The sequence below is a fragment of the Labeo rohita genome, chromosome 2, assembly GCF_022985175.1.
Source record: "Labeo rohita strain BAU-BD-2019 chromosome 2, IGBB_LRoh.1.0, whole genome shotgun sequence".
In the NCBI taxonomy this organism is placed as follows: domain Eukaryota; kingdom Metazoa; phylum Chordata; class Actinopteri; order Cypriniformes; family Cyprinidae; genus Labeo; species Labeo rohita.
In genome coordinates this window covers 9,869,622-9,883,143 of record NC_066870.1, presented here as the reverse complement: position 1 = coordinate 9,883,143, position 13,522 = coordinate 9,869,622, and the positions used below count along the sequence as shown (strand labels likewise).

Below are 13,522 nucleotides of genomic sequence, written 5' to 3'. Positions count from 1 at the left end.
CATAATCTGTGTGAGGAATGTTTTTGCTCTTACACAAAACTCCCAATTGTGTAAATTCCTAATGAAATGACTGGATTTGACAGAGCAACGGAGAACGTGTTTATACCTTTACTATAGTCCAGGAATACCTTAGCACTGAACATTTTGGATGTCTCCCTGATTTAACATATCATCATTAGTAAAAGTTCCAAAACTTATAGCCTACTGCATGTCAGGAGACATTCAAAGAACAGGATCCAGAGCCATTGCTATATATTTATGAACACCATATATGATGCAGAAATAATCTGTCCTTAAATAAATGGCTTATCTCTTTTCAGACTGCACAGCTTGAAAAAGAAAACACAAACAGCTAATTAAAACGTTTAATGTCAAGTTTATTTACAAAAGGTTAAGTTTCAAAAGCAGTCCGGAAACGTTGAAAGGTTAGTAGTATTTGATGTCTTGGTCAAACATATGGTCCCGGTCGCAGTGCAAGTGACAAGACTTTAATATCCCTATCCACATAGTGCTGTTGTTCACGCAGAATTCCTTAGAATAGGTTACAGCCAGAGTTTCACAATCAGATATGGTAGTACCAGACCAGTCACTCAAAAAAAATGAGCGAAAACAGAATAGCTTCCAAAAAAAAGTCTGTTGTCCAGTCTGTGCAGTGCCTGGTCATATAGGCATAGTTTTACCGGTCACAGTTCTTTTAATTGCGGACGCTGCCATGCCACCCACAAATCTCATCCCGGCACTCCCCCCCGGCAATAAAGCCACGATGTAACCCACAATAGCAGCGATCTGAAGGCAGGCTCCGAGAGCAGTAAGCGGCGTGCTGTGAAGGCTCAGTGCCGCATACAGAGTGCCCACCAGAGAGCACAGGTACACCGCGGCTCCAGCTGTGGGAGTCGCAATGAGTTTACTGGGTCCGCGGAGGATCGCCGCCCCGAGGAGCGCGAACACGGAGCCAAGCGACCACAGCAGAGCAAACTTACGTGCCTTCAGCAGGAGTAAAGGAGCGTAAAGTGCCGAGAGTCCAAAGCACAGAGCAGAGAAGAAAATACACGTTCCGAACGCGATAAGTCGCTGGGATCGACTCATGCCAGGCAAACATGGGTCAGGTTCTGATGACCACGGCCACGAGAAGCCGCTGCTCGATCCTTGGCCTGATGACGCTCCACGGCTGCTGGATCCAGAGAACGGACTCGACCACCTGCCGAACCAGCTCCCCGGCACCTTAGTAGGTTCATCGATGTCTATTGCAGTGCTGGAACTGGACTGTGATATTGTCTTCGCGCCGCTTTTAGACTGAGCCAAATATTCCTGGAGCTGTCGGTTTAATTCAGCCATTATTCTGTGTGTGTGGATCGAAAACAGGAAGTTGTGGCATCGCGATGGCAATGATGCACAGTGACGTTGCTGTGCATGACGGAAGTACAATTTTTATGTGTATATACACAATGTATAAAACCTCAGTTTATTAGAAGAGGAACGGAAAGACCATATTTTGTTCAATATATTTAATAAAAAAAAAAAGCGTGTGTAATATTCACTCTTCATACATAACATTGAACAAAATATAGTTTCTTCATTCACTCTCTCTACACACACACACACACAAACATTTAATATATTGATCTGTTCTTTTTAATTGTCTTCATCTGTTATAGTTCTTGTCAAAATGTAAGTAGTTTGTAAATAGTTTTAATTTTCTATTTATTTTGATTTAGCTTCTTTTGTATTTCTGTATTTCACTTACATGTGTTCAGCATTTGAATGAGCCTAGTCTTTTACAAAACTTTGGCAACAGTTCATAAATGTTCAAGTCGGGCTCATTTGTTTGGTCTCATAAACAGACAGGCATGTGTCTGTCATAAAGACATGAAGCTATTGCCCCACAGGCAGAAGGAGTTTAAAATTACTCTCTCTCGTCATTGGCCAGCTGTCCTCAAAGCCTTTTTAGGGTTTGAACTTGCCAACAGGGGATCCCTTGCATTCTAGTGTAGAGTTTAAATGTGAAAGAGACCACACCAAGGGACCAGGTCAGTTACTGAAAACAAGCTTTAAAACACTAGGAACAATACAGTACAATGTAAACACATGTCAGATATATTTTAAATAGGCTATACTAGTATGGTATGGTATATATTAGTATACTAGTAACTGTACAATTAATTGTGGTGGCTTCAGACGCTAGGCTTTAGCCCCCAAGTAACTTAAAGAGGACAAGCATGGATTGGATAGTTTAATGTAGAACAATGCTGTAATGTAATACAGTAGAAATGTTGAAACAGACAGCCACAGCTCACATGTTTTATTTAGCTTAGTTTAGAAATATGCCTGCAGCTTTGTGGGTTACTGGTTTTGCTGGTTTGTGTTCTGTTCTGTTCTGTTCTGTTTTTTTGTTTTTTGTTTTTTGTTTTTGTTTTGTTTTTTGTTTTTTGTCCTCTGCCGTTTACCCTGTTTAGAATTCATTTAAAATTCTAAAATAATGTGTACAGGTCAGTGATGTCATTCTCAATATTTTTTTAATCCATCTCATTTTTATTTATTTTTTTTTAACTAGATGTTAGAAATGCGATTCATACATACAGTGACTGTAATACACAGCCTATATGATGAGCATCTTCGACTGTATACAAAGATGTGGCATTGTTACCTGTTGTTTTGTGCTTGATTAAAAGTTGTTACTGAAACATTTTTAATTTCTTTGAAAATGGTATAAAAATGTTCCAAAAACATTAATTTAACATAAATATATTTTAAGAACTTGGCACATGTTTTAGACTTGATTTAAAAACACATCTTTGTAAAAATCTTTTACAAAGCAGATTTTTACTTTCCTTTTCCGTAGATTTTCATTGACCTGTACACATTCATGATCTTTATGATTCAATAAAGCATAACAAAAAATGTGTTCTAAACTTAAGTGCATTGTTGTTGTTTTTGATTTTAAAAGTGATATTAGTGATATTATTTCTTTCCATGCAGCCTTATGTCAATATCACAGATAACACCAACTCTCTTCCTGAGTGGGGCTGATGCTCCTATGAATCAGGCACTGATGACCCGCAAAGGCATTACGCTGATTGTGAACGTGACTCTATCCCACACCTGCCCTATCTACCGAGGTGTGGAGTGCATACGTGTTGCAGTATCCGACCTCCCAAATGCCCGTCTAGGTGATCATTTTGACCATATTGCAGCTCGAATCCACAGCAACAGAGCTGGAGGAACACTAGTGCACTGCGCTGCAGGCATGAGTCGCTCACCTGCTCTAATAATGGCCTACCTCATGAAGTACAAAGGAGTGACTCTGCGGCAGGCTCATAAGTGGGTTAAAGACAGCAGACCCTACATATGTCTTAATACAGGATTCTGGACCCAACTTCTGGATTATGAGAAGAAACTCTACGGTAAGAATACTGTGAAGGTGGCTGAACCACTGGATCCAATGCCACTGCCTAAAACACCAAAACTACCTTCCAAGTACAACATGAGACAGTGTCCTTCTTCGCCACGGCTGAGCCAGCTTAGAAGATTCACCTCCTTAGCTCTTTAGTCAGCAACAGCAAACTGATCTATTGCCAAAATTGGATATGAAATGTTCTATTTACATATTGTACGTGCAGTCAAAAATTTCTTAACCATCAGTTTGGATAAGGATAAACAAGATCTATGGAGTGAAACAGACCATATCAGTACTTAAACAAGACTGGTTTTTTTTTTGTTTTTTTTTCCAAAAGCATGTATTTTGAACAGGCTTTTAGCTGTTTCCTTCTGGTTTCTACTGCAATTCACTTTCAAGGATGATAATTCATAATCTTGTTTATTCGTTTTTGATGTGGCCTGGCTGGAATTCCAGGAATAAAACAACTGTTGAAACTTAGTATTATGCATTATTTAACCAACAGAGGACACTGTTGGAACATCGAACTCGCGCAATGGAAGAAACCCAGGGCGAATAAATGAAAGGCTCAATGGAAATGAAGGTTAGATCTGAACATCTTTATCTCAAGCAGTCTAAATCTAAATTTGCTTAAATTTCTACAGTATGATGTGAATGAGATAAAGACTCTGCAACTTAAGTCATTTTAAACATTTGTTTTACTTTCACACAAGACAAATATTTGAAATCGTTCCTGTTACATCTATTTAAATTTCATTTCATTTTAAGTGTACTTCAGACTTAAATTTGAATTCTGCATCCTGTTTGCTGCCTCACGTAAAATTCAGAAAATTAATTTAAAAGGCATTCTCAAAGTTGTTGTCATTGTTAATCTCTTTGATAATATAGAACTGGCCATGTGACACAGGATGTGAAAAAAAGTATTTTGCCATTCATCACTTTTATAATGCGGGTTTATTCCTCACAATCTCTTTTTAAATAATGTGTGTTTAGTGCTTTTGGCAATGTTTTTTTGATGCTGAGTGAGGGGAGAGAGGTTTTAGACATGCTTTTCTTGAAGGGGTGAGTGAATGTGCTGAAAGCTGAGAGAGACAGCATGGAGTGGAAAGAGTCAAAATGTCTTAGATTAAAAAAAAAAAAGGCACTTATTTATCTCAAAAAATAAATATAATTTATTTTTGGCTGTAAGCCTGCCATCTTGTGCAATTAACAGGAAACAAGCCGGCCAACTATGTATTGGGATAAAGTGTGTTTGTGTGTGCCAGCCCATGTGTTTCTTTGTGTGTGTGTTTAATGAGACACTGCTTTCAGTAAGCCCATCAAGGGATAAATAAGCATGCCATTACCATACACTCATTTATCTTTCTGCACATTATTTGACAGCGAACCATCCTTGTAAGGTATTGCAGTCTGACCACAAATGCTATGTTAGATGTTTCCCTGGAAGGTACAGCAGAGCAGTCAGAGAAAGAGAGAGAGCAGGGGGGGGGGGGTTGGGGGTGGAGGGCACAGTGCCAAACACCAGGCGCCACGCTTCCAGCATGATGACCTCATACCCATCTACTACTAGAACATATTGTCTACATTCATCATCACTAAATGTAGTGTTTGTGTCTTTGTTCACGCACAATGAAATTCACCAGCATTACCAAATAATACTAACATTTAGAAAGCTTAATGGCCTTAAATCACCCTAAAATGCTGGCATTTTCATTTGTCCCTGTTGCTAGAATGTTGCGGAATAAAGAGCTAAATAAGCTGCTGCTGCTTTTAGGTTTTTCTCCTAAGAAGTCCACACTACTTACCCTGCAAATGTGGTAGTATTATTTACATTAATACTCTTCTATTTTGTGAAACGTTTTAGTTATCAATCGCAAAACATGAAAATCCTTCATACAGCAGGAAGCTTCAAATGCATGTTGAAACACTTTCCTCAGGCAGTAACAAGAACACTTCTATTCATATAAATATCTGCATTTACCAAAATAAATTCCCAGAGCATGTTTCAGCAGTTATGAATTTTTTTATTGCAAATATACACAAATATCAATATCTCTTCAAAAAGCAAATGCAAATAAATAAAACTTCAGCCCTGTTAAGAATAGAATGCATAAACATACCACATGAAAAAATACATACACCTCAATGAACAGAGTTTAAATGTTGCTATTAATTTGGAAAGAAATAGCAATGCAATCCTGCTGCCCTTTGCAACAATTGTAATATGTAGAGTCTCTTTTAGATGCTTGAAAAGATTCCTCCCTCTTATAAAATTATTATTCTAATACGTCCTGAATGCCTTACCTAATAAAGATTTGTATTTTGTTGACACTGTGAAAAAGGGCTTTTTTGTAGTCATTGGTTTGTGTTTTGTGTCCTCATACTCCAATAAGAATTCCAGAAAACAGACTGTCTTGGAGAATTGTGAGGGCGGAGCCTGTCCCATTGTCAATAAGAATAGATACATACTCTCCAGCCTGTGAAAAAAAAAATAAATAAATAATCTATATTAATCATGCTTTTTGTTTGTTTTATGGGTCAATAATATGAAAGTGCTCATGATGAAGACATATTCTTAGATATGTTCTCTTGCATATCCAATTTTATTGGTCGATGTGTTGTCATAACAGTCATAAGTTGTCATTACAAATTAAAACCAGAAAGTAAGCATCACTTTATATGTTTAATACAGCAGTTTTGATAGGGATTAAGATTGTCAAGGGCCCTAGAGCAGAAGATGCCCCTGTGGCTGAGAACAAAAATACAAAGTGGGTGCAAATATGGACATTTTCCCAGTCATTTAATTTCTGTCAGCATTATTAGCACAAACAATTTCAGTAGTCTGTATAATTCTTGTTCAGTTAAATAAGCTTATTATGTCAGCTGTACCTGCAGGTAAAGAGTCCCAGTCAGGAGTATACTGAATACTCCCCCTGTAGTGCTCACTCCAGTCACTGTCTCCAAAGACCTGCATCATTATAAACACATTAATCATGGTTTAGGACTCATTTGCTTGACTGACTGTGTGTTGGAAATAACATTTCAAATGGTCAGTGCTATTGGTGATTATGGACCATTTCTACTTACACATTACTCTGACAAAGAGACTCTATGCATATAGAGGCTTTGACACTGTCTCTTTGCCTGGCATGAGGCTTCTTCTGAGACTCATTGGATTCTGAAAAACAAAACACAGATGCAGAGTTGAAGGGATTGTGGCAGGCAGACACGTTCAGTATTACTAGAACCCCACCCTGTTCCACTGAGCTTTATCTAAGGGACAGGCTGTTGGATAGGCCACACACAAGTAACATGATGCAAACAGTAATAAGGCATTGCATGTATTTCAGCTTGAAGAATGATGCAATAAAGGTTATATTTTATGTTTCTAACTCAATTGCCTGTTAGTGCATATTGTTTAGCTTACAGATATATTGACGCCTTGCGTCAAAATATGCATACTTCGCAGACTAGCCCAGAGTAGAACTGGTCATCCAGTTAAGCCTGGTTTCTCGCAAAGATTTTTTTCTTAATTTCCGTCACCTGAGAAAGTTAAGGTTTGTTTGTCGCCTTTTGTCTTGCTTAGCTGGGGTTTGACAGACACTCTTCAGACATGTATCAATATAATTCTACTGGCCCCATAGGATGAGAGCAAAACCTAAACTGAATTAAGCTGGATGATCTGAACTGTAGAGCCGCATCTTGCAACATCAACACTGTAATTGAACTAAACTGAATTAACCTTGAACTGACACAAGATGAATAATAGCATAATAATAATAGCTGAACTGAACTTATTTCAATTAGTATAAAGCTGTATTGTAAGAAGCGATATAGAAATAAAGGTGACATAAGGCCATGAGAGTAGAGGAACTATCAGATTCAAGAAAAACTATGAGCCAGTGCTCAAGAGGTATGGGAATGTAAACCACACACCTGCATACCTAAACTGTCAGTAAAAAGATGTGCAAAAGCTGTACCTTTAGGGGCAAAGCAGGTACTTCTTTCAGTACACCTTAAAGGAGAAGTTCACTTCCAGAACAAAAATGTACAGATAATTTACTCACCCCCTTGTCATCCAAGGTGTTCATTTCTTTCTTTCTTCAGTCGATAAGAAATTATGTTTCTTGAGGAAAACATTTCAGGAATGTTCTCAATATAGCGGACTTCAGTGGTACCCCAAGTCTGAACTTCCAAAATGCAGTTTAAATGCAGCTTCAAACAGCTCTAAACGATCCCAGCCGAGGAAGAAGGGTCTTATCTAGCAAAACGATGGGTCATTTTGGAAACAAATTCCCAATTTATATACTTTTTAATCTCAAATGCTCATCTTGTCTCGTCTCTGTAAACATTTGATCTTCTTTGCATGTTCACTTTGTAAACACTGGGTTGGTACTTCTGCAGCGATGTAGGACGATTTTGAAATTGGGGAAGAAACAAGAGTTTTTCGACATACCCTAACTGTACTGACCGTATTGAACCGGAAAAAAACTGAGTTCACGCAGACTTAGACAAGACGAGTGTTTGAGGTTAAAAAGTATATGAATTGTCAATTTGTTTGCATTTAAACTGCCTTTTGGAAGTTCAAACTTGGGGGCACCAGTGAATTGGATAATTCCTGATTTTTTTTTCCTCAACAAACATAATTTCTTATCGCCTGATGAAAGAAGGACATGAACATCTTGGATGACAAGGGGGTGAGTAAATTATCTGTAAATTTTTGTTCTGGATGTGAACTTGTCCTTTAAAGCTGCACTATGGAAGATTTGTTGGTTATAAATTAGTGAAATTTCATTATGCCTAAAGCCAATGATGCTGGGCTAGACTTGTTTGGATTGTTTGGTGAATGTATAATGGAAATCACATTTTTGAAAAAGTGCATGACAAATCTGTATTCAAAACTACATTCTTGAGAATTCACTGCAGTAAACCAACAATATTGTTTTGAATTGTGAACTGTCAAGTCGGATTTCACAGGAAATTCCAGGCTTACATCATTTATTCTTGCCTCCTAATGTTGTGTCCGTAAACGCAAAAGAAGGTCCTGCTATACTGTGTGTGGGTGGTTGTAGCTTGTTGTTACAATAAATAGTATTGTGTAGACTAGAACTAGTCCTCTAACTAGCATGTAACATGGACAGCAACTCTCCTGACATTTGACCTCCTAAATCACCTTCAAAACATAAAATCTTGGAAGTGTTAAGAATATCTATTGAAAATGGGAAAGCAAAAGAGTCTGTGCCAAAACAAGATTTGAACCACAGTGGTACATATGATACTTGCTTATATGCTTTTTTGGAATTTCTTCTTACGCTCAGTGGGTCTTAGTGCAGCATAACAGATTTCATCTGATATGGCCATCATCCATAACCATCAGATATGCATAGAAGAGCAGATTGATTCCGCAAGTAACATTTAATTTTATGTTTCACAGATAGCAATAGAGAGGCTAAAGTTCGTAGTACAGCTTTGAGGTACTAATAATTACCCTTTAGGGAAGGAATGGGCAACTCCAGACCTGGAGGACAGAGTTCAGCTCCATCCTAATTCAGTTAAACCTGCCTTTAATTTTCAAGTAATCCTGAAGACTTCGGTCAGATTTTTCAGGGGCATCTGAACAGAGATGGAGCCAAACACTGCAGGACAGTGTCTACAGTAACAAAGTTGGTCAAAGAATACAAATACTTTTGGTTTGAAGGTTTGAAGATATTGCCCCAGTGACAACCTAACCTAATCTAGTGCTAAAGGTGCAATGTTTACACATTCTGATAATGTAAAAAAGGCACTTCATCAATGGTAAATTCCTCATCAAATTCACATATATTCTGAAATTCACACAAATACCCAAAGACTGGAATGTTTTAGCTTTCAGAGTTGGTGATGTTGATATTCTTGTATAGGCACATAAATCATGTGCAATATTAAATTCAAACTAACCATACTTTCTGGTTTAGTTTAAGGATCTGCCATTAAAATACTATATTGGTTGATAACTAGTCTGAATGTTGGGGGCAGTGGCACACCCCAAAACATATTTGAACCACATACCCAATAGCAGACTAGCTGTGAGTTGGTAGAACCCAGACACTGGAGCTGTGTACCGGCCACTGCTGGCGTTAAAGCCCTGTCCTCTCTGATGGAACTGCTCTGTGTTTGAGGGCTGTGGAAAACACAGAAATGGAATTATTAAATATGCCTTTGCCAGTCTCTTCCATTGCCAACCCTTCTTCACTGCTTGCCAGTCTGTTTCACCATCAGCCAAAGCTAACATTGCTGCTAAATCAATGCATCTAGAAGTTAGGGCTACTTCAGAGAAATTAAAGCCTTATTTAGAGTTCACATTTAATTTCACAGCTCTGGGGGTGCTATGTCATGGTTAACTGAAATTAGTAAATTGTTTCTAGTTTGGAAAGGATTATTTTCCACTTACGGTGTTGAAGGGCTGGAGCTCCTGCAGACTGCGACGGTGGACCAACAGGTTGTGGTGCAGTCGGCAACGGAAAGCTGTGGCCACACGAGGGGGTTGATCGCAGAGCAGACAGTGAGTTCCTACCATCTCTGAGTGGAAAAGGTAATTACAGGATTGTAAGGTTGTTTTGTCAAAAGCACAAAAGAGCTAACTCCCATCTTAGTACATTATTTTCAAGGGTTTGGGACAAGGTGTAATCCACTAAACTAGGCACCTTCTCAGACTCAAAAACCCTGAAATACAGCCAGTGGAAAGTGTTTGGGATTGTATTTGACTGACACTTGGCTGCATTTAAAGTTATTAAACAATCTCACAGTGAATAGAAGATGTAAATATTTGGAGTGTTTGAGTGTGTGTATGAGCAGACAGAGTGGATGGAAGTGTGAGGGAATGAGAATGCTAGAATGTATGAGCGTACGGCGCCACTGCACTTTTCTGTGTGAATAAGAGCCTTTATGTTTTATATTGCTGTCAGAACAGCCTGCAGCTCACTGCACCAGAGCACAAACAGACCTGTGTCTGCTTTCCTGGCGATATGCCAACACTCATTCCACACACAAACATGCACACACACACAAAATCTGGAATCCGTGGAATTCTTTGGCCAGGCCAAGTCAAATCTACGTCCTGGAAAATTACACCTATTAAGAGATCAGCTCAGCCCACAATCAGACTAGCAGCCTCCCCAACAAATGAGCATGACAACACATATCCCAAACATCAAGCAATGCTGAAAGTGACTTAGCCCAAACAAAAACAAGACCATGATAACCAACATATTCAAATGTCATATCCAAACTCAAATAACAAACTTTTTGAGGTTGATGTTAAAACAGTTACTTAACACCAGTTTAACTAATTTTGTGCACCTGCATCTGGTGTCTTAGCAAACTGCTTTAGCACAAGTGAACTGAATCATTAGATGATGCACAATGTAGATCAATGGACCCACCTCGCTGCACATTTTTAATGTATCTCTTGTTTGATACATTCAGTTTAGCTTATATGAATCAAGTGTTAAATAAGAGAGACATACAAAATGTGTAGAGCAACAAGACCCCAGGACCAGGACTGAAAATGGCATTTTAACAAGTTGTAGGTCAGGTCTACCAGATGGATGTATTATGAGATTTATCTCCTGTTTTCTGTCTGGCATGATGGGTAATAGTGTGTGAATGGGCTTATGTACACAAATTCCAGTATACCTTTTAGTTTGACTTGGAAGTCCTGTATCAACTCTGCATGATGGGGCAGTAGGGGGCCTGGAGGACCAGGAGGCCCCTGGGGACCAGGAGGGCCTGGTGGACCTGGAAGGCCATGCTGGACATGTGGAAAATTTGAAGTTACATTACATAATAAGAGAAATCCACTGTAAGATTAGGCACTTTCTGATACACTGTCACATAGGCCATAGTTTTACTATTCAGTTCTTCTTTACTTACCTCTTTACTTTTCTGTTGAGTATATCTACATGCACTTATTCTATGTATTGATATTATTCTATACTCTTTAGCATTGTGTAATGCCTATACATTGGACCAGAGATTACCTTGGAGACTCTTTTATTTCCTCTTGGTTTCTTATTTCCACCCTTGTTGGAGTTGTCCCTAAAGACTATCCATGTCCTGTGGGGGCTCACGATGGTTATGTCGGATGATACAGTATCCTATAAAAATCAAGCATTTCAGAGCTTCAACTACATAAGCAAACTTTAACTATGAATGTCATTACCTTATACTTTCTCTTCATGTCTAATGATTATCATACCCTAAAGTAAAATTCAGAGGATTGATTTCTGAGATTTTACAGTCTTTGTGTACTACCTTCAAGCCTTGACAGGTGAACAGCAGGTGTGTGTGTATCACATTTGACTTACAGGGCTCTCAGTGCTGACTGTATTGTTTTCCTCTTGGAGCTCCAGACTCTCCTCACTCTCTTGTGTGGTGCAGGTAGACAGCAGTAAACTCAGCAGCAAGGCCAGTAGTGCCCCTCTTGCCCCATGCCTGAGCTTCATGCTGCAGTGTCGGTGCAGTGTAGGTGAACTTCTAACTCGCTCAACTCCTTCTTAGCAGCTCAGTGCACAACTTCCATTCCAACAAAGAGAGGTGACCAGATGTCCTGTGGGTAACACAATGGAATTGGTCCTTAGGACAGAAGGATATCCAAGAGTGGAGGTGAGAAATCAGAGTGCTGGTTCTTCAAAGTTCTTCAAGAGTTTTCTAGGTAATGGTGGATCTCGACTTGGAAAGATGATTTGGTCTGTGATCTGCTAATGTTCTATTTTAATTCCGGGTTTTTGTCATGGAGAAGAAAATCTGTTCTTAGATCAGTTCATATTTTGGTGGACAGAGTGTTCAAAGTGCCATGATAGTTGTCCGCAGGGCCTCACCATGCTTCTATCCATTCACAGTCAATCTGTCTTTGACAGCCAAGCTTCTCTATGCTTCCTGACTATAGTCTAAACTCTCTAAGCTTGAGTTATGGATGTTCAGCCTATGTGTTATAATCACTCACTATGTGTAGGTGTGTATTCCTTAAATGAATGTGTGTGTGTGTGTGTGTGTGTGTGTGTGTGTGTGTGTGTATTTGTTGATGGTTAGCGTTCGTTGCTCAGCTGCGGTGTGATTACCTGTAATAAACCCTGTGTGTGGTATACTCAGTCTCTCTCTGTGGGTGGTATCTCCACGTCTTCTTTTTGTTTTAATAATGTTTAATTGTCCTCTGCTCTCCTTGGTGCCTTTGCACAGTTCTGTGCATTTATATTTTCAGTAATTCCTTCAGTGATGAAAATTATTTTGCCAGCTGAGGTCCTTTTTGCCAGGCTCCAGTTTATTCCACATCTATGTCAGTGGCCCACTCAGGAAGGATCTCTGTGTTTTGAAGGGCTCCTTTTCGCGCTCCACTCTTTTTAGCTTCCTCTCAGACCAGACTCCTCCTCCTCTTCTAGTTTGTGCACTCCTCCTGATATCTGTCGCTGAATCTTGACCTGTCACTTTGTCTCTCTTCAGCCTCCTGTTCAGTTATCAGACCATCTCTCTCTGTCTCTCTACCTCAGTGAGTTCCTGTGTCCCTTCTTTTGTTTGTCTTGTGTTTGGCTCATTCATCTGTCTCTGCCAGCACTTACTCTCTCCGTAATCCTCAGCTCCAGGGTCCTAATGCCTCTTTTTTGGGTTTGTTTTAGGATACATTAAAGGGAAATCTAATAAATTTATAATGTGAGAAATAGAAGGAAGGTAGTTTTCATTTAGACTACTGAGAGACATTTGGGTGGGGCAGAAATGTGCATTTCAGATATGCAGAATTGTACTATTTAAATTATGACAGTTAGGAGGAAAGTTGCACATTTTCATGTAGCAAACCACCACACCTCTCTCTTTATCAGTCTTCTGCTCTTGCTTTTTCCTGGCTGAGAAAATAGCATATGTGTGGTCTTTAGACTAGCCCACTACTGTGCACAAAATCAACAGAGCTTTTAAAATGCTGGTGTCTTTAAGCCTAATTAAGTGTAATTGTTTACAAAATTTAAATAAGGGAACACTGGCACTATCTCTTGGCCAAATTCTTTCAAAATGATCAGTACAATTAAAATGAGAAATAGTGGCCACACAAACCTCACATGCAATTGGTAAAGGAAAATACCTGGATCAATGTGTCTTGAA

The 13,522-nt window shown here is 39.1% G+C and overlaps 3 protein-coding genes across 4 annotated transcripts; 1 reads left to right on the top strand and 2 right to left on the bottom strand.

The window, feature by feature from the left end:
* Positions 1-269: 269 nt before the first annotated feature.
* On the bottom strand, positions 270-1,468 carry sft2d3 (SFT2 domain containing 3). The gene has a single exon (XM_051122350.1). The coding sequence runs from the start codon at positions 1,333-1,335 to the stop codon at positions 661-663; it is 675 nt and encodes a 224-aa protein (XP_050978307.1). The 5' UTR covers positions 1,336-1,468; the 3' UTR covers positions 270-660.
* Positions 1,469-1,556: 88 nt separating this feature from the next.
* si:ch1073-184j22.2 (dual specificity protein phosphatase 18) lies at positions 1,557-4,870 on the top strand. Its single transcript, XM_051122364.1, has 2 exons — positions 1,557-2,027; positions 2,977-4,870. Exon 2 carries the CDS (start codon positions 2,981-2,983, stop codon positions 3,545-3,547), a length of 567 nt encoding a protein of 188 aa, XP_050978321.1. The 5' UTR covers positions 1,557-2,027; positions 2,977-2,980; the 3' UTR covers positions 3,548-4,870.
* Positions 4,871-5,414: 544 nt separating this feature from the next.
* Positions 5,415-13,095, bottom strand: si:ch1073-184j22.1 (erythroferrone). 2 transcript variants are annotated; one of them, XM_051122338.1, is made up of 9 exons: positions 12,493-13,095; positions 11,740-11,981; positions 11,413-11,529; positions 11,069-11,183; positions 9,825-9,952; positions 9,443-9,554; positions 6,482-6,572; positions 6,284-6,362; positions 5,415-5,871 (listed from the first exon to the last, which is right to left on the bottom strand). In XM_051122338.1, the coding sequence occupies exons 2-9, from the start codon at positions 11,875-11,877 to the stop codon at positions 5,773-5,775; spliced, it is 879 nt and encodes a 292-aa protein (XP_050978295.1). In that variant the 5' UTR covers positions 11,878-11,981; positions 12,493-13,095; the 3' UTR covers positions 5,415-5,772. The 2 variants fall into 2 exon arrangements, with proteins under 2 accessions (XP_050978295.1, XP_050978286.1); XM_051122329.1 differs by having other exon boundaries at positions 11,740-13,095.
* Between the last annotated feature and the right edge of the window lie 427 nt (positions 13,096-13,522).